The sequence below is a fragment of the Heterodontus francisci genome, chromosome 7 (genome assembly GCF_036365525.1).
Source record: "Heterodontus francisci isolate sHetFra1 chromosome 7, sHetFra1.hap1, whole genome shotgun sequence".
Classification (NCBI taxonomy): domain Eukaryota; kingdom Metazoa; phylum Chordata; class Chondrichthyes; order Heterodontiformes; family Heterodontidae; genus Heterodontus; species Heterodontus francisci.
In genome coordinates this window covers 80,672,910-80,692,763 of record NC_090377.1, presented here as the reverse complement: position 1 = coordinate 80,692,763, position 19,854 = coordinate 80,672,910, and the positions used below count along the sequence as shown (strand labels likewise).

General features: G+C 43.4%; 1 protein-coding gene across 4 annotated transcripts in view; it reads left to right on the top strand.

Moving 5' to 3' along the window:
- sestd1 (SEC14 and spectrin domains 1) overlaps positions 1 to 19,854 on the top strand; it is a 175,005-nt gene that overhangs the window by 78,089 nt on the left and 77,062 nt on the right. For all 4 annotated transcript variants that reach the window (XM_068035522.1, XM_068035525.1, XM_068035523.1 and 1 more), the window contains exon 7: positions 15,509 to 15,622. In XM_068035522.1, the coding sequence (XP_067891623.1) occupies positions 15,509 to 15,622 (114 nt within the window). The remainder of the gene's footprint in view (positions 1 to 15,508; positions 15,623 to 19,854) is intronic.

Below are 19,854 nucleotides of genomic sequence, written 5' to 3'. Positions count from 1 at the left end.
GAAATATAGATAGGTTAAGTGAGTGGGCAAAATGTGAGGTTGTCCACTTTGGAAGGAAGAATAGAAAAGCAGAATATTATTTAAATGGGGAGAGAGACTGCAGAATGCTGCGGTACGTAGGGATCTGGGTGTCCTTGTACATGAATCACAAAATGTTATCATGCAGGTACAGCAAGTAATTAAAAAGGCACATGAAATGTTTGCACTTATTGCAAGGGGGATGGAGTATGAAAAATGTAGGGAAGTCTTGCTACATCTGTACAGGGCATTGGTAAGACCGCACCTAGATTACTGTGTATAGTTTTGGTCTCCTTACTTAAGGAGGGATATACGCATTGGAAGCAGTTTAGGGTAGTTTCACAAGGCTGATTCCTTGGATAAAGGGGTTGTCTTATGAGGAAAAGTTGAGTAGGTTGGACCTATACTCATTGGAGTTTGGAAGAATGAGAGGGGATTCTATTGAAACGTATAAGATTCTGAGCGGGCTTGACAGGATAGATGCTGAGAGGATGTTTCCCCTCGTGGGGGAATCTAGAACTAGGGCACACAGTTTCAAGACAGAGATAAGGAGGAATTTCTTCTCTGAGGGTCGCTAATCTTTGGAATTCCATTCTCCAGACAGCAGTGGAGGCTGGGTCATTGAATATATTGAAGGCTGAGTTAGACAGATTTTTGATCTACAAGGGAGTCAAGAGTTATGGGGGGCAGGCAGGAAAGTGGAGTTAAGGCCACAGTCAGATCAACCATGATCTTATTAAATGGTGGAGCAGGCTCGAAGGGTTGAATGGCCTACTCCTGCTCCTATTTCTTATGTTCTTATGAATGCGACTCTTGGCCAATTAATTAATTCGCAAATCAAAATAGTGGCGCGTATCTGTTTCTGCGTCAGTGTGGGTGCGGAACCTGGAAGTTGTCGTGATGTCGAGGTTCCGACCCGGGAACAATGTGTCAGAGGTACAAATTGCGAGAGTAGGTTGAAGAAACATGGGATTTCAAGCCTTGAAAGGAGATGCCTAAGAGGTGATCTTCCCTAAATATATAAATAATATTTAATGATTTAGAAAAATTAAATGCAGGAAATAATTTCAAGATAAATTTTATGGTAAGGACAAAGGAACATGGGTTCAGGCGAGTAAAAGACAAATTTAGGACTGATATCAGAAATTCCTTCATGTAAAAGAATTATCAATACATGTAATGGGCTTCCAGATAAAGAAGTAAGGACAAAAACCGTGGTATAATTTAAGCACCAAATGGATGCTGCAATGAGGGCAACTCTTGATTGATGAACCAAGATGGATTGAATGGTCTCCCTCAATCCTTAACTATTTTATGATCTTGTGAACTGTGCTAATTACATTTATGTGACAACGGCATTTTAAATATAATCTCTTTAATATATGAAATATTACTTTCTCTCAATGATATATTTGTAATTTTTGTGTGTAACGTATACTTAGTTATTTTGTAATTGGCTTAATCTGCATAACTGTTATTGACAGAATTGAGAGAGAACTGAAATCCCAGTTCCCTTCCCTTTACTGTCCGTAATCAGTGTATTTTTGACCAGGAAATTCTGTGTGTTTCTTAAACCGAGAGTGTATGGCCAATTTGAATAACCAGCAGCAAACTTTTCTTGGACTTAGATAAAGATTAATTTTATTCACACGTTCACCCCGAAAGTACAACACTGCATCATTTACTCACCTCTCTCTCTCTCTCTCTCTCTCTCTCACAGAGGCACACACACACTCGAGAAAGAAAACTATTACAGAGGGTAAAGCATTTTTACAAATTGCAAACAAAGGAGTAGGTTGTAAATCACGTGATTTGGCTCATCTTGGGGAAAAGGCATGTGTTGTGGGTCCAGTGAAGAAGGCATTTTCACTCCTGAAGGGAAGTTAGATGGGTTTGTTAGCCAGAGTCGTATATTGAAGTCATTGTAGGATTCTCTCGAAGAGATGGATTTTCAGCAGGTCACAAAGTTAGTTGCTTGTAGTCTTAATATTAGGTGGTCAGTTTTCTGTGTTGGTGGACTTGAAAAGGAACAGGCTTGGAGACATTAGGATGTTGTAGTCTCCATTTTTGAAGCATAGGTGTTCTGCCTTTGTTGTTTTTTTCTCCAGCTGTTATCCAAAGACTGCCGAGCTTCTCCCTGATGCTTGGAATAATCAGATTCGTTATTTGTGATGAGTTTCGATCAGGTGGCTGCTTGATGAGTACTTCTGTTGTCTACCCAGAATGATTTGAATGTCGAAGCCATTGTGACACAGTGGACATGGATGGTGGCCATTCGCACCAATTCTAATTTACTGTTTTCTTACAGCTCTCTTTAAGTTTTGAGCTCAGGGACAGTGAGTCTACGAACAAAGAACAGTGCAGCACAGGAACAGGCCGTTCGGCCCTCCAAGCCTGCGCCGATCTTGATGCCTGCCTAAACTAACACCTTCTGCACTTACGGGGCCCTTATCCCTCTATTCCCTTCCTATTCGTGTATTTGTCAAGATGTCTCTTAAACGTCGCTATTGTATCTGCTTCCACCACCTCCCCTGGCAGCAAGTTCCAGGCACTCACCACCCTCTGTGTAAAAAAAACTTGTCTCACACATCCCCTCTAAACTTTGCCCCTCGCACCTTAAACCTATGTCCCCTAGTAACTGACTCTTCCACCCTGGGAAAAAGCTTCTGACTATCCACTCTGTTCATGCCTCTCATAACTTTGTAAACCTCTATCATGTCGCCCCTTCACCTCCGTCGTTCCAGTGAAAACAATCCGAGTTTTTCCAACCTCTCCTCATAGCTAATGCCTTCCAGACCAGGCAACATCCTGGTAAACCTCCTCTGTACCCTCTCCAAAGCCTCCACGTCCTTCTGGTAGTGTGGCGACCAGAATTGCACACAATATTCTAAGTGTGGCCTAACTAAGGTTCTGTACAGCTGCAACATGACTTGCCAATTTTTATACTCTATGCCCCGACCGATGAAGGCAAGCATGCCGTATGCCTTCTTGACTACCTTATCCACCTGCGTTGCCACTTTCAGTGACCTGTGGACCTGTACGCCCAGATCTCTCTGCCTGTCAATACTCCTAAGGGTTCTGCCATTTACTGTATACCTCCCACCTGCATTAGACCTTCCAAAATGCATTACCTCACATTTGTCCGGATTAAACTCCATCTGCCATTTCTCCACCCAAGTCTCCAACCGATCGATATCCTGCTGTATCCTCTGACAATCCTCATCATTATCCACAATTCCACCAACCTTTGTGTCGTCCGCAAACTTACTAATCAGACCAGCTACATTTTCCTCCAAATCATTTATATATACTACAAACAGCAAAGGTCCCAGCACTGATCCCTGCGGAACACCACTAGTCACATCCCTCCATTCAGAAAAACACCCATCCACTGATACCCTCTGTCTTCGATGACCGAGCCAGTTCTGTATCCATCTTGCCAGCTCATCTCTGATCCCGTGTGACTTCACCTTTTGTACCAGTCTGCCATGCGGGACCTTGTCAAAGGCTTTACTAAAGTCCATATAGATAACATCCACTGCCCTTCCTTCATCAATCATCTTCGTCACTTCCTCAAAAAACTCAATCAGATTAGTAAGACACGACCTCCCCTTCACAAAACCATGCTGTCTCTCGCTAATAAGTTTGTTTGTTTCCAAATGGGAGTAAATCCTGTCCCGAAGAATCCTCTCTAATAGTTTCCCTACCACTGACGTAAGGCTCAACGGCCTGTAATTTCCTGGATTATCCTTGCCACCCTTCTTAAACAAAGGAACAACATTGGCTATTCTCCAGTCCTCTGGGACCTCACCTGTAGCCAATGAGGATGCAACGATTTCTGTCAAGGCCCCAGCAATTTTTCTCCCTTGCCTCCCTCAGTATTCTAGGGTAGATCCCATCAGGCCCTGGGGACTTATCTACCTTAATGCTTTGCAAGACACCCAACACCTCCTCCTTTTTGATAATGAGATGACTGAGACTATCTGCACTCCCTTCTCTAGGCTCATCATCCACCAAGTCATGGTTACAGGTTGGTCACGACTGGGAGTTAAATATCCAGGGGTACCAGACTATTCGGAAGTACAGACAGGAAGGTAAGGGAGGTGGTGTAGCCCTGATACTCAAGGACGACATCAGGGCGGTGCTGAGAGATGATATAGGTTCTATGGAGAATGAGGTTGAATCCATTTGGGTGGAAATTAGAAACTCTAATAAGTCATTGATAGGCGTAGTCTATAGGCCACCAAATAATAACATCACATTGGGGCGGGCAATAAACAAAGAAATAACTAATGCCTGTAAAAATGGTACGGCAATTATCATGGGGGATTTTAATCTACATGTAGATTGGTCGAACCAGCTCAGTCAGGGTAGCCTTGAGGAGGAATTTGTTGAGTGTATCCGTGATAGTTTTCTTGAACAGTATGTAATGGAACCGACGAGGGAGCAAGCTATCCTAGATCTAGTCCTGTGTAATGAGATAGGAATAATTAATGACCTCATGGTTAGGGATCCTCTTGGAAGGAGTGATCACAGTATGGTTGAATTTAGAATACAGATGGAGAGTGTGAAGATAAAATCCAATACCAGGGTCCTGTGCTTGAACAAGGGGGACTACAATAGAATGAGGGAGGACTTGGCTAAAGTGGACTGGAAACAAAGATTTTACGGTGGGACAGTTGACGAGCAGTGGAGGACTTTCAAAGCAATTTTTCAAAGTGCTCAGCAAAAGTATATTCCAGTGAAAAGGAAGGACTGGAAGAAAAAGGGTAATCTGCCCTGGGTGTCTAAGGAAATAAGGGAGGCTATCAAATTGAAAAAGAAGGCATACAAAGTGGCCAAAAGCAGCATGAAACTAGAAGATTGGGAAAACTTTAAAGGTCAACAGAAAGCTACAAAAAGAGCTATAAAGAAAAGTAAGATGGAACATGAGAAAAAACTAGCACAGAATATAAAGACAGATAGCAAAAGTTTCTATAAATATATAAAACGAAAAAGAGTGGCTAAAGTAAACGTTGGTCCTTTAGAGGATGAGAAGGGGAATTTAGTTATGGGATATGATGAAATGGCCGAGGCATTGGACAAGTATTTTGTATCGGTCTTCACAGTGGAGGACATTAATAACATGCCAGTAATTGACAAAGAGACGAACGTAGGTGAGGATCTGGAAACAATCATTATTACGGAAGAGGTAGTGTTGGGCAAGCTAATGGAGCTAAGGATTGATAAGTCTCCTGGCCCTGATGGAATGCATCCCAGGGTACTAAAAGAGATGGCGGGAGAAATAGCAGGTGCACTGACGGTAATTTTCCAAAATTCGCTGGACTCTGGGGTAGTCCCAGTTGATTGGAAAACAGCAGATGTGACGCCACTGTTTAAAAAGGGAGGTGGACAAAAGATGGGGAATTAGAGACCGGTTAGCTTAACCGCTGTAGTGGGGAAGATGCTTGAGTCTATTATCAAGGAAGAAATAGCAGGGTATCTCGATAGAAATTGTCCCGTTGGGCAGACGCAGCATGGGTTCATGAAGGGCAGGTCATGCTTGACAAATCTTTTGGAATTCTATGATGACATTACGAGCAAGGTGGACAATGGGGACCCAGTGGATGTGGTGTACCTAGATTTCCAAAAGGCCTTCGACAAGGTGCCGCACAAGAGGCTGCTGCATAAGATAAGGATGCATGGCGTCAGGGGTAAAGTATTAGCATGGATAGAGGATTGGTTGAATAACTGGAAGCAGAGAGTGGGGATAAAGGAGTGCTATTCTGGTTGGCAATCAGTCACTAGTGGTGTGCCTCAGGGATCGGTGTTGGGACTGCAATTATTTACAATTTATATAGATGATTTGGAGTTGGGGACCACGTGTAGGGTGTCAAAGTTTGCAGATGACACTAAGATGAGTGGCAGAGCAAAGTGTGCAGATGACTATGAAACTTTGCAGAGGAACATAGATACATTGAGTGAGTGGGCAAAGGTCTGGCAGATGGAATACGATGTTAATAAATGTGAAGTCATTCATTTCGGTAGGAGCAACAGTAAAAAGGATTATTACTTGAATGGTAAAAAGTTGCAGCATGCTGCTATGCAGAGGGACCTAGGTGTCCTTGTGCATGAATCGCAGAAGGTTGGTCTGCAGGTACAGCAAGTAATTAGGAAGGCAAATGGAATTTTGTCCTTCATTGCTAAAGGGATTGAGTTTAAAAGCAGAGAGGTTATGTTGCAGCTGTATAAGGTACTGGTGAGGCCGCACCTGGAGTACTGTGTGCAGTTTTGGTCTCCTTACTTGAGAAAGGATATACTGGCACTGTCGAGGGTGCAGAGGAGGTTCACTAGGTTGATTCCGGAGTTGAGGGGGTTGGCTTATGAGGAGAGACTGAGTAGATTGGGATTATATTCATTGGAGTTTAGAAGAATGAGGGGGGATCTTATAGAAACATATAAAATCATGAAGGGAATAGATAAGATACAAGTAGAGAGGATGTTTCCACTGGCAGGTGAAGCTAGGACAAGAGGGCATAGCCTCAAGATTAGAGGGAGCAGATTTAGGACTGAATTAAGAAGGAACTTCTTCACCCAGAGGGTTGTTAATCTATGGAATTCCTTGCCCAGTGAAGTAGTTGACACTTCTTCAGTAAACGTCTTTAAAGCTAAGGTAGATATCTTTTTGAACAATAAAGGAATTAAGGGATACGGTGGGAGTGCGGGTAAGTGGATCTGAGTCCACGAAAAGATCAGCCATGATTTTATTGAATGGCGGAGCAGGCTCGAGGGGCCGGACGGCCTACTCCTGCTCCTAGTTCTTATGATCTTATGAAGTCCTTCTCTTTGGTGAATACTGATGCAAAGTACTCATTTAGCACCTCGCCCATTTCCTCTGGCTCCACACATAGATTCCCATCTCTGTCCTTGAGTGGGCCAACCCTTTCCCTGGTTACCCTCTTGCTCTTTATATATGTATAAAAAGCCTTGGGATTTTCCTTAATCCTGTTTGCCAATGACTTTTCATGACCCCTTTTAGCCCTCCTAACTCCTTACTTAAGTTCCTTCCTACCGTCTTTATATTCCTCAAGTGCTTCGTCTGTTCCTAGCCTTCCAGCCCTTACGGATGCTTCCTTTTTCTTTTTGACTAGGCTCACAATATCCCGCGTTATCCAAGCTTCCCGAAACTTGCCAAACTTGACTTTCTTCTTCACAGGAACATGCTGGTCCTGGATTCTAATCAGCTGACGTTTGAAAGACTCCCACATGTCAGATGTTGATTTACCCTCAAACAGCCGCCCCCAATCTAAATTCTTCCGTTCCTGCCTAATATTGTTATAATTAGCCTTCCCCCAATTTCGCACCTTCACCCGCTGACTACTCTTATCCTTATCCACAAGTACCTTAAAACTTGTGAAATTATGGTCACTGCTCCCGAAATGCGCCCCCACTGAAACTTCGACCACCTGGCCGGGCTCATTCCCCAATACCAGGTCCAGAATGGCCCCATCCCTAGTTGGACTATCTACATACTGTTTCAAGAAGCCCTCCTGGATGCTCCTCACAAATTCTGCCCCATCCAAGCCCCTAGCACTAAGTGAGTCCCAGTCAATATAGGGGAAGTTAAATCACCCACCACCACAACCCTGTTACGTTTACATCTTTCCAAAATCTGTCTACATATCTGCTCCTCTACCTCCCGCTGGCTGTTGGGAGGCCTGTAGTAAACCCCCAACATCATGACTGCACCCTTCCTATTCCTGAGCTCCACCCATATTGCCTCGCTGCATGACCCCTCTGAGGTGTCCTCCCGCAGTACAGCTGTGATATTCTCCTTAACCAGTAATGCAACTCACCCACCCCTTTTGCATCCCCCTCTATCCCGCCTGAAGCTCCTAAAGCCTGGAACATTTAGCTGCCAATCCTGCCCTTCCATCAACCAAGTCTCTGTAATAGCATCATATTTCCAAGTACTAATCCAAGCTCTAAGCTCATCTGCCTTACCTGTTATACTTCTTGCATTGAAACAAATGCACTTCAGACCACCAGTCCCACTGTGCTCAGCAACATCTCCCTGCCTGCTCTTCCTCTTAGTCCTACTGGCCTTATTTACTATGTTCTCCTCATTTATTTCACTAGCTGTCCTACTGCTCTGGTTCCCACCCCCCTGCCACACTAGTTTAAACCCTCCGGAGTGACGCTAGCAAACCTTGCAGCCACGATATTAGTGCCCCTCCAGTTTAGATGCAACCCGTCCTTCTTGTACAGGTCCCATCTGTCCCTGAAGAGAGCCCAATGGTCCAGATATCTGAAACCCTCCCTTCTACACCAGCTGCTCAGCCACGTGTTTAGCTGCACTATCTTCCTATTTCTAGCCTCACTGGCACGTGGCACAGGGAGTAATCCAGAGATTACAACCCTAGAGGTCCTGTTTTTTAACTTACTACCTAACTCCCTAAACTCCCCCTGCAGGACCTCATCACTCTTCCTGCCTATGTCATTGGTACCGATGTGTACTACAACCTCTGGCTGTTCACCCTCCCCCTTCAGAATGCCCCCTGTCCGTTCAGAGACATCCTTGACCCTGGCACCAGGGAGCGAACATACCATCCTGGAGTCTCTTTCACCTCCATCGAAGCGCCTATCTGTGCCCCTGACTATAGAGTCCCCTATAACTATTGCTCTTCGCTTTGTCCCTCCCTGCTGAACAACAGTGCCAGCCGTGGTGCCACTGCTCTGGCTGCTGCTGTTTTCCCCTGATAGGCCATCCCCCCCAACAGTATCCAAAATGGTATACTTGTTAGAGAGGGGGATAGCCACAGGGGATTCCTGAACTGACTGCCTGCCCCTTTTAGCGGTCACCCATCTATCTGCCTGCACCTTGGGTGTAACCACTTCTCTAAAAGTCCTGTCTCTGACACTTTCTGCCACCTGCATGCTCCTAAGTGCATCCAGTTGCCGCTCCAACCGATCCATGTGGTCTGTGAGGAGCTGCAACTGGGTACACTTCCTGCAGATGTAGTCGCCCGGAACGCTGGAAGTGTCACGGACCTCCCACATCTCACAGGTGAAGCACTTCACCCCTCTAACTGTCATTTCTATCACTAATTAATAAATTAATTTAAAATAAATAAATGCTTATTAAATCCTTACTAAATTATGATACACTTAACTATGTGGTCCTTCGTGCTAGATTTCTGCAATAAATACTAAATGCTGACTAAATACAGTAATCTCCTCCCTCTGGTTTAGTTACTCTACTTATTAATTAGTTAATTAGTGTTTTAATCAATTTTTATCAGTTTTATTTTCAAATTCGGTACAGATTCCCTACCAGCCAATCAGGTCACAGCTTTCCTGTGACGTCACTTTTTCAGTGTTTTTTTTCCCTACTCGAGGTAACTTACAGGTCTGGAACTCCGCCCTCCGAGTCTTCTCCGTGAAGGTAGGCCGCGAATCCCCGAGGTAGGTTTTTTATACTTACCGGTCTGGAACTCCACCCTCCGAGAATGTAGGTCGCGAATCCCCGAGGTAAGTTTTTTATACTTACAGGTCTGGAACTCTGCCCTCCGAGAATGTAGGTCGCGAATCCCCGAGGTAAGTTTTTTATACTTACAGGTCTGGAACTCTGCCCTCCGAGTCTTCTCCATGAATGAACGAGTCCATAGATATTGAATTTTGGGTCGGACCACAAACAATTGGAGCTGTGAATTCCACAAATGGTTTTGTCTTGGTATGTCCATCCAAGGGAGGCACTCCATCCATGATCATTCAATTAGGAACTTTCTGGAGGCTTGAGATACTTCTGAGTCTGAGCTGAAATTGCAAAAGTCACCTGAGCCTCGGCAGCCATCTTATTCAGCATTTTAATGTCCATTGTGGTTCGTTTAAAAAGAAAATTCAGTTCCAGAAGATTCTGTGCTGAATACAGTCCATGTTTAAAGTTATGAATAGGACATGCCTTTACTGGGCATGACACACCACTGCCGCATGGGAGAAAAATGGAATTTTGATCTTTTTTTCATTGCTTTCCTGGTAAAGTAAGAGAAATAAGAGCACACATTCTGTACACATTCATTCCGATATCCACACACTAATCTTAGTCTGTAAAAGCCAACTTGTCAGGGCTCTATCTGTAAGGGTTTTGCTTAATTGATGGGGTGTCTCCTACATTCACATCGTGAACTGTCAGTGAGGTACGTCCCGGTTGGTCCCTACACACTTCTTTAAACTCCCTGAGCAGGTTGGTTTGTCTTTTTTCTGGTTGTCAGTTGATAGGTTAGCATGGTGTTTAAATCTTCCAAAATCTCTATGTTTACCAGTCTTACATTCGGGGGTGCAGTCTGTGAGTTTTCTAGTTCTCTTCCTCATCTGTCTTGTCCTTGCTGACACTGCTGTCCTCTCTATCCCTACCTCTGGAAAACATCTATTGGTTGGCCGGGTCTCGGCTATATTATCTTTTTAACATGTTAAGATGGCATAACCACTGTTTCTTTCTCTGGTTGGGATATGAATCAGGTAATTTACCTCATTGATCCTTTTGGTCACACTGTATAGGTCACTAAAGTTTGCTCTAATGGGGTCACTTGGTAGTGACAACAGCACCAAGACCTGATCTCCTGGCCGGAGAGTTTGAGTCTGTGTGCCTGTCTGCCTGCTTCTCCATGATTTGCTACGAGGCTTTTAAGTCCTCTTTTGGCCACAGGACAGGCATTGGAGCTGTTCATGAAATGTCGACACATAGTCTAACAGCAAGGTTTCCTCCCTTGACTCAAGAAGTTTTTCTTTTACGAGCTTCAGCGGGCCTCACACCTCATGTCCATAAACTAATTTGAACAGGCTGAAGCCTGTGGATTTATTAGGTGACTCTCTCGTGGCGAACAGCAAGGAACCCAACCCCTTATCCCAATAATGAGGGTATTCAACGCAGTATGTTCGTATCATGGTTTTGAGGGTCTGCTGATACCGTTTGAATGCTCCTTGGGTCTGTGGGTGGTAGGCTGAGGATTTCAACTGTGCTATTCCTGTTCCTAGGAAGAAGATCTTCTTCTCCCTGCTGCTCTCACATGCGTTCAAGTCTTCAGAAGAAGGAATTTTCCTCCACACAAGATCAGATGGCAGGTTGTTCAACCTTGTCTGTCTAAGAGCAAAGACCAAAGTACGGAAGGTCCTCATCAGGGAACTCCTGTTTGCTGAAGATGCTGCATTAACATCCCACACAGAAGAGTGTATGCAGAGACTCATCGACAGGATTGCGGCTGCCTGCAACGAATTTGACCTAACCATCAGCCTCAAGAAAACGAACATCATGGGACAGGGCGTCAGAAATGCTCCTTCCATCAATATCGGCGACCACATTCTGGAAGCGGTTCAAGAGTTCATCTACCTAGGCTCAACTATCACCAGTAACCTGTCTCTTGATGCAGAAATCAACAAGCGTATGGGAAAGGCTTCCGCTGCTATGTCCAGACTGGCCAAGAGAGTGTGGGAAAATGGCGCACTGACACGGAACACAAAAGTCTGAGTGTATCAAGCCTGTGTCCTCGGTACCTTGCTGTACGGCAGCAAGGCCTGGACAACGTATGCCAGCCAAGAGCGACGTCTCAATTCATTCCATCTTCGCTGCCTCCGGAGAATCCTTGGCATCAGGTGGCAGGACTGTATTTCCAACGCAGAAGTCCTCGAGGTGGCCAACATCCCCAGCATATACACCCTACTGAGCCAGCGGCGCTTGAGATGGCCTGGCCATGTGAGCCGCAAGGAAGGTGGCAGGATCCCCAAGGACACATTGTACAGTGAGCTCATCACTGGTATCAGACCCACCGGCCATCCATGTCTCCGCTTTAAAGACGTCTGCAAACGCGACATGAAGGCCTGTGACATTGACCACAAGTCGTGGGAGTCAGTTGCCAGTGATCGCCTGAGCTGGCGGACACCCATAAAGGTGGGGCTAAAGAGTGGCGAGTCGAAGAGACTTAGCTGTTGGCAGGAAAAAAGACAGAAGCGCAAGGAGGGAGCCACCTGTGTAACAGCCTCGATAGCCAGTTTTATCTGCAGCGCCTTTGGAAGAGTCTGCCACTCTAGAATTGGCCTTTATAACCACTCCAGGCGCTGCTTCACAAATCACTATCCACCTCCAGGCACTTACCCATTGTCTCTCGAGACAAGGAGGCCAAAGAAGAAGAAGAAGATTCCTAGGCTGTGGACAACCTGCTAGAACACATGAGACATGAAATTTGTTCCCTGATCCAATTGGATGTTCCTTTTAAAATGTCCTATACGAAAGACTCTAAAATAAGTTAAAAGCTATAGGGTTAGGGTAGAATGTAGGACCTGATAAGAAATTGGATTAGAAAATTACCATGCTGTTGAGAGAAATTTAGGCCTGGATTTTTCTGGGATGGGGAGTTGATTTTTCTGGCGAAACTCAACTAATTTTTGGCAATACAGAGAAATGGGGTTGGAGACCTTCAATTGATACCTCTTCCCAAAGAAATCATGTCATTAGCAAATGGTATGTTAGCCTGTATTGCAGAAAGGTTGGAGTACAGGAGTGAAGAAATCTTATTACAATTATATAGGACCTTGGTGAGACCACACCTGGAGTGCTGTGCACAGTTTTGGTTTCCTTACTTAAGGAAGGATATACTTGCCTTGAAGTGAGTGCAATGAAGGTTGATTGGACTGATTTTTGGGACAAGGGCATGTTCCTACGAGAAGAGAGGAGTAGACTGGGCCTACATTCCTTGGAATTTAGAAGAATGAGAGGTGATTTCATTGAGATGTAAAATTCTTAAGGGGCTTGATAGGGTATATGTTTGGGAGGATGTTTCCCATGGCTGGGGTGTGTAGAACTACCAGTCACATTCTCAGAATAGAGGGTCGGCCATTAAGGATGGAAATGAGGATAAGTTTCTTTACTCAAAGTATTGTGAATCTTCGCAGTTCTCTGCCCTAGAGGGCTGTGAATTCCCAGTTACTGATCATATTCAAGACAGATTGATAGATTGTTGAATAGTAAGGGAATTAAGGGCTATGGGGATAGAGTGGGATGGTGGAATTGAGGTAGAAGATTAGCTTTGATCGTATTGATTATATTTCTTACGTTATTATGTTCTTATGGTCTTGATGTAAGCTTAATCTGCCATTCCGCTGCATATAGATGAAGGTGGGGGAGGGGTGAAACCTTGTTATTTTTGGGAATTCCCTTAGTTTCTGCCCACTATTGGTTCCAGGTAACTCTGCCACAATAAATATGGCAGTGTTGAGATCAGCACAGCTTTCCAGAGGCAGAAATGCACATTAGAGGCTATTTCTTAAAAGATCAGTAATCCTGCAAGTCTGAAAAGCCTATCAGTAACTGCCATTAAAGAAGTCTGTTGATAGGTCAGGAATTCAAAGGTTGTTGCTAGATTCTAACAGTTTAGAGAGATACTTAAAGGGAAGTAATGAATTTCCATCTTGAACTTCCACTGTTCCTCCTGTGTTTGATGATGAGCATAATCAGGGCGTGGAGGAGTATAGGATGGAAGCCAGGAGATTTGAGCCTCATTCATGTAGGCAACATCTAACCTGTTGGGATTGACATCTGAGAGGCTATGGATTGAAGAGGTCCTATCTGGATTTTTTCAATAGGCAGTGTACAAGAAGGCTTTGACTTCTGCTGGAGGCTGTAGATATGCCAGTTGTCAGCATCTGATCTATAGCCTCTTTCTCGCAGGGCATAGCCTTGTCAGTGGCTGTAAAGATGATAACTCTTAAATTTTCATGTAATCCAATGTTACCAGTAACATAAAGCATATAAGCTTTGAATCACTGCATTAAACAGATGACTGATGCCATTTTCAAGCTGGCCTCAGAATTGCTTACCTTCCCCATGCACCCATCAAACCAGAGTGAAAGAGCAATCTTTGTGGGATTTCCTTTAATGCAGAATGCAGTTGTTGTGGTCTATGTGCAAATAATGAAAATACCCTCAAGTTTATCAACGGGAAGGGATTTAATTCACTGTGCGGGTTGTGAATGACGCAAACCATCACATCCTATATGTCAGTTTGTGTTGGCCTAGAATGAGATGGCCAGTAGGAGACCCAGGAGTACTCACTTCAGCCATGGCTGATGAAACTTCTCCAGTGTCCAAAAACTGGTATAATTAAGCAGTGAGTACCACACGAATGGTTATTGAGCAGTCCACTGGAATTTTAAAGTACTGCTTCCATCGCCTGGAAAAGTAATGGAATTTCTACAATCCAGTCCAGTAAGGGTGTCACAAATTGTAGTAACTTGCTGTGCACTCCAAAAATTGATTGGTTCGAAGTTATTGAATCTTCAAAGTACAGAAGGTTAAGAGAAAGTAGGTGCAGGCATAAATGCCCTGATCATGATAAGGGTGTCTCGAAGAGAATGAGGAAGTGGCACAAGACAGCTTGTTGCACATGGTGGTAGACAGGAAATCATCATCTGTTTCCAGTAAAATGTTCATACTTCATCTGCAGATAACAAAATGGTGTTGAAGATCCCTCGCATTGTTCTCAAATAACATTGTTTCACTCTCAATGAAAGTATACCTTCAAATTTGTCCTTTCTCTTACTTACTTAAAAGCTGTTCATCTCTGAAATGTCTGGTTCATCTTCCAGTTCTGATGAAAGGTCATTTACCTGAAAAATTACTACTTTTGCCTCTCCACAGATGCTGCGAGGTGTTTCCATTATTGGTGATGTCAGAATTTTGTGTTCAGAATAACAAGCAGTCTTTGAAAATTGCACGTGATTTTGTGGTGGTTTTCAGCTGGCAGATCCAAACTAAATAAAGGGCTGAAGTATCGTGCGCTGCTGCTGAAACATTGCCCAACACTGTTCTCTGCAACAAAGATGGTGTTAACACTAGGTTTATATGAAAAACTTTAATACTTTAATCTCTTTGTCAGCTTCAGTGTCGGGTGGCAGTAATGAAGCTGGATATTTTTATGATTTTATTGCTGAAGGTTGTATGAGCCCCACAAAACCTGATACCTTCTAATTGCATCAACATAGAATGTTGCTTGCTTGATGATTTTTTTTTCAGAATCCTTCTAAAGTTGCATTCCAATTAGATTATTTTTAGATGGAGCTGGAAGTATCTTCCATAGAGGAATTAAAGTTTGAGATTTGTATCTTAAAAGGAGTCAAAGTTGGAGACTACTGAGACCAACAATGGAGGTAGTTCGCAAAAAATTAGAGTGTAATTTGGACCAAGTCCACTTAAGTCAGATCATGAAAAACAAAAATGAAATTGAATTTTTGCGCTTCTGTAAAATTCAGCTGCAGGCTTGTGGGAGATCTGTAGACTGACTGTATTGTACAAAGGGCTCAATGCAAAAACAGATTATGCAAAAATACTTGAATTAAAATTCTGACTTGTGCTATAAGGTATACACTATGTTTATACAGGATATATTTGCTTAGACTTGTATAAAAATAAAGAGGGGAGTTATAAATATTTACTTTGCTAACTTATTTTTATTCTCAACAGGTAATTTTGGTATCTGCCAACAAGCTTACACGCTATATAGAACCATGCCAATTGACAGAAGAATTTGGAGGTTCGCTTTTGTATGACCACATAGACTGGCTGAATAAAAGATTGGTTAGTATTGTGAAGCTACAAATATTATAAAAGCAGCGCATAAGATAGTAACATACTAATATATAATTAGAATAATGAGATAAAACAATGGCTATTCTGCATATTTTACATTATGACATAACAGATTGTATCTCATAAATTCCCTTAGAAAATGAGAAACAAAATCTGAAATGTCTGGTTCTAGAGCCATCATCTGTCCAGGGCAAAAAGTTGAAAGCTGTTTTCAGACAACATCCTTGACAATTGTGAGCTGTCACAAAAAAAGTGGGCAGTTCAGTTGATCAGTTTACAGTCAGCTCAAAATAGGAGAATGTTTCCTACTTTAGAATAAATAACTTGTCACTGTGTAATTTTTAAAAATTCATTTATGCAATACGTGCGTCACTGGCAAGGCCAGCATTTGTGGCCCATCCCTAATTGTCCTTGAGAAGGTGATGGTGAGTTGCCTTTTTAAACTGCTGCCGTCCGTGTGGTGAAGGTACTCGCATAGTGTTGTTAGGGAAGGAGTTCCAGGATTTTGACCTGGCTATGGTGAAGGAATGGTGATATATTTCCAAGTCGGTTCAAATGTCTATTGATGTATGAAAGGCCATACAAATTTGATAGAGAATTCCAATTTGGCAGGAAATAATCTGGAAAACGACATAAAATGAGTAAGTTGCTGGGGAACTGAGTTGTACTGGGGGTTAGATGCTGGCCTTTTACCATAGGCATCTGCGTTCAAATCCTGCATGAACAGATGGGATTGAATTGTCCTCTGTGACTGTAAAGGCACCTAATGAAATGAGTTTGGCTAATTGCAGTCTAGATCCCAGTGGGCCTGGGGTTACAGTGCAGCTCTGCCCCTAATTTGGGTCCAAGTGGCAATGTCATGCATGGGTGTGGTATTTGGAAAACCACAACACTGGTCCACAAGGGGTGCACATCTGAGAAAGGGGCTGAAACATGTTTTTAGGGAAAAGTGGAGCTGTACTATAAATGATCTCGGGATGCTTGAAGCTGATACTAAATGGCTGAAATTGAAAATGTTCTATTCCCCAGAACTAATACCTTATGTAAATGAATGCAAGAAGTTAGAAAAAAAAATGACTCAAGTGGTCATCGAAGCCATGGGGGTAGGGGGGTGGAATACTATAATTATACTTAGGAAATGTTGGATACAGCCAATTATTAAGCATATTAAGCAGCTAGCTAACAGTAGCCACAACATTGCAGGTTTGGGTGGTAAGTGGAGTTCAAAATAAGACTTAGTAGAAGAAGGTGGGAAATACAACTGAGATTTTTAACTTTTGGAAGGCATACATTTAGCGGATGAGGAAGAAATTAACAGTGATGCTTTGGCATACAGTATTAAAGATAAATGAAATATAGTTACAGGCATAATTAGGAAACTGTAAAACAAGTACATGCAATCTTGCAAAATATGCAGCATTGAATTGGTTGTACATAATTTTGAAACAGAAAGCAACAGCTAATTTAATTTTTCTGAGAGCCATAATTAACTATTTGTTTATATAATGTTTTTCCCCAAATGACATATATAGCAAATGAACTGAAAATGCAACTTTTAAAAACTTTTGGTTTTCTTCAGAAACCTTTAGGACATACCTGGTTGTCATTGATGAAGGTTTACTTTTTTCAGGACTGGTAGCAATTCCTTTTTTGAGATGAGATAAGGATGTTTCCAGGTCTGAATACAGTAACCGTATTCCTATCACTGCATTTGCAGAAGATTTTGGTGATAAAGTGGGGTTGAAATTTTGACAAGTTTTACAATAACAACTTGTGTTTATATAGCATTTTAACATAGTAAAGTGTCCCCAAGTGCTTCACAGAGACATAAGTGAATAAAATGGACACTAATCCGAAGAAGGTGATGCTAGGAAAGGTGGCCAAAAGCTTGGAAGTTCAGCATACCTGGCAATATTTTGATTAAGGAGAAGAGTCAGAGAATGCAATGTTCGAGACTAGGTGGGGCAGGTTGGCGGGGAGTGAACTGTTTGAAATTATTTAGGGTTTTCACACAGATGTGTTAGTGTTGCCTGCAGTGCAATATGAGTTGTTGTACATAAGCAGATATGATAGGTTATTTAGTGATATGGTTTGCTGGTGATAGAGTAACATAATACATCAGTCCCTTGATCTACTCAATTCTTACTGCAGATTTTAAAAAAAGTAAGAAGACCACAATGGATGAATAAGCAGGTAAAAGTATAGATAATTGTAGCTGATATGCAAATAGGTTGCCACTTGAAACCAGAAGGCGGTGACTTAAAAAGCGCTTTGCGGAGATTAGCGACTGATATAGTTCTGTTGAAGTTTGTTGTGTCACATGAAGTGTAAGCCTTTCTTCTATTAAACAGTCACTCAGGCTTATAGTGCACAAAATTACAAGAGAATAAATTGATGAATCCATTAAAAGGTTATGCATAATACAGTTAGTTTATTGGTACCCAGGATTACAGATTTAAGAAAAAAGATAATTAAAAAAAAAACAACTTAACTGCTTTAATAAAAGCAAAATACTACGGATGCTGGAAATCTGAATTGAAAACAAAGTGCTGGAAATACTCAGTAGGCCTGGCAGCGTCTGTGGAGAGAGAAACAGTTAATATTTCAGGTCGATGACCTTTGACCAATTTCTGTATCGAAACTGTTTTGTTACTTTACTCCCAGCAAATGAATGCATCAACACTACCTAGCATTAGACTGCTCAAATATATTACCAAATAGTCATACAATCACCTGAAGTAGCCAGCTCCCATTGATTGCAGACTCTATTTCCAGCATTCTGTAGGCTTTAACCTTCTGACTGCAATGCTGGTCTCTTGCAACCTTTTTTAGGGAAGAAGGAAATCTACTGTTCTTATCTGGTCTGGCCTACATGTGACTCCAGACCCACAGCAATGTGGTTGACTCTTAACTTAGCTTGTACAATCTTTATGTGGCCATGCGGTGCCACTCTTAGTGGGAGCTAAGACAGACAATGCCATGCCATGCCACGTAGCTGCAACATGAAAGCACCTGATGTACCAGTCAACATCAATCTCTGCCCTGTCCGGAACCTTCAAAGAACTGAAGGAACCGAGTTGAATTGCCACTTGAAGATGGGGATAGTTCACCCTACATTCATTGATGCGCTTCTTGAAAGGATCCATATGCACCGCAGGCAAAACCAACAGGCAGTTGCAGCCCACATAGAGGCCACCAGTCGTGAGCTCACCACTACAGATCGCCGTGCATTTACAGGTCCCGCATGACATACCTGCAGATGTCAGAGCGCCAGTGACAGAGCCAACTGCAGATGTGGAGAGAGGCAGTGACACATCTCTGTGCCCTGCTGAATGACGACCTGCAGCCCAGGGGTTTCGGGGGATATCCTATGCCAGTGGCTCTCAAAGTGACAGCGGTTCTTAATTTTTATGCTCCTGCATCATTTCAGGGGCCCACCAGAGACCTTTGTGGGATCACACAGTCAGCAGTGCAACGCTGCATCAAGGAGGATGTCACCAATGCCCTGTTACGGAGGACTGGTGACTATATCCGCTTCACGACGGACCCTGAAAGCCAATCACAGAGGGCCACAAGTTTCGGCTCCATTGTGAGATTCCCACAGGTGCAAGGGGTCATAGATTGCACCCATGTGGCCATCAAGCCCCCTGCTGGACGACCAGTTGAATACGTAAACCATAAGGGCTTCCACTCAATCAATGTGCAGCTCGTATGTGATCACCGGAAACGATTTATGCAAATCTGTGCCCACTTTCCAGGCAATTGTCATGATGCCTTCATCCTACGCCAGTCCCAGCTGCCGTTGCTGTTCACTGAATTAGCTCAGATGGAGGGTTGGCTTCTTGGAGACGAGGGCTACCCCTTGCATACGTGGCTCCTGACACCAGTGGGACACCCCACCACATCTGAAGAAGAGAGATACAACGCCAGCCACGGAGCTACAAGAGCCACCATTGAGCAGGCGATCGGCGTGCTGAAAATGTGATTCTGCTGCCTGGATAGATCGGGTGGTGCCCTGCAGTACGAGCCGGAAAGGATAGCTCGCATCGTTGCTGTCTGCTGTGCTCTGCTCAACTACACACTCAAAAGGGGGGAGACTTTGTACGATGAGGAGAGACATGAGCAGGACTCTTCCTCGGACGATGAGGATGCTGAGAACTTACAGCAGGAAAGGCACATGAGAGGACAGAGTGCATCCAGGCACTGCATGCAGGGCGAGC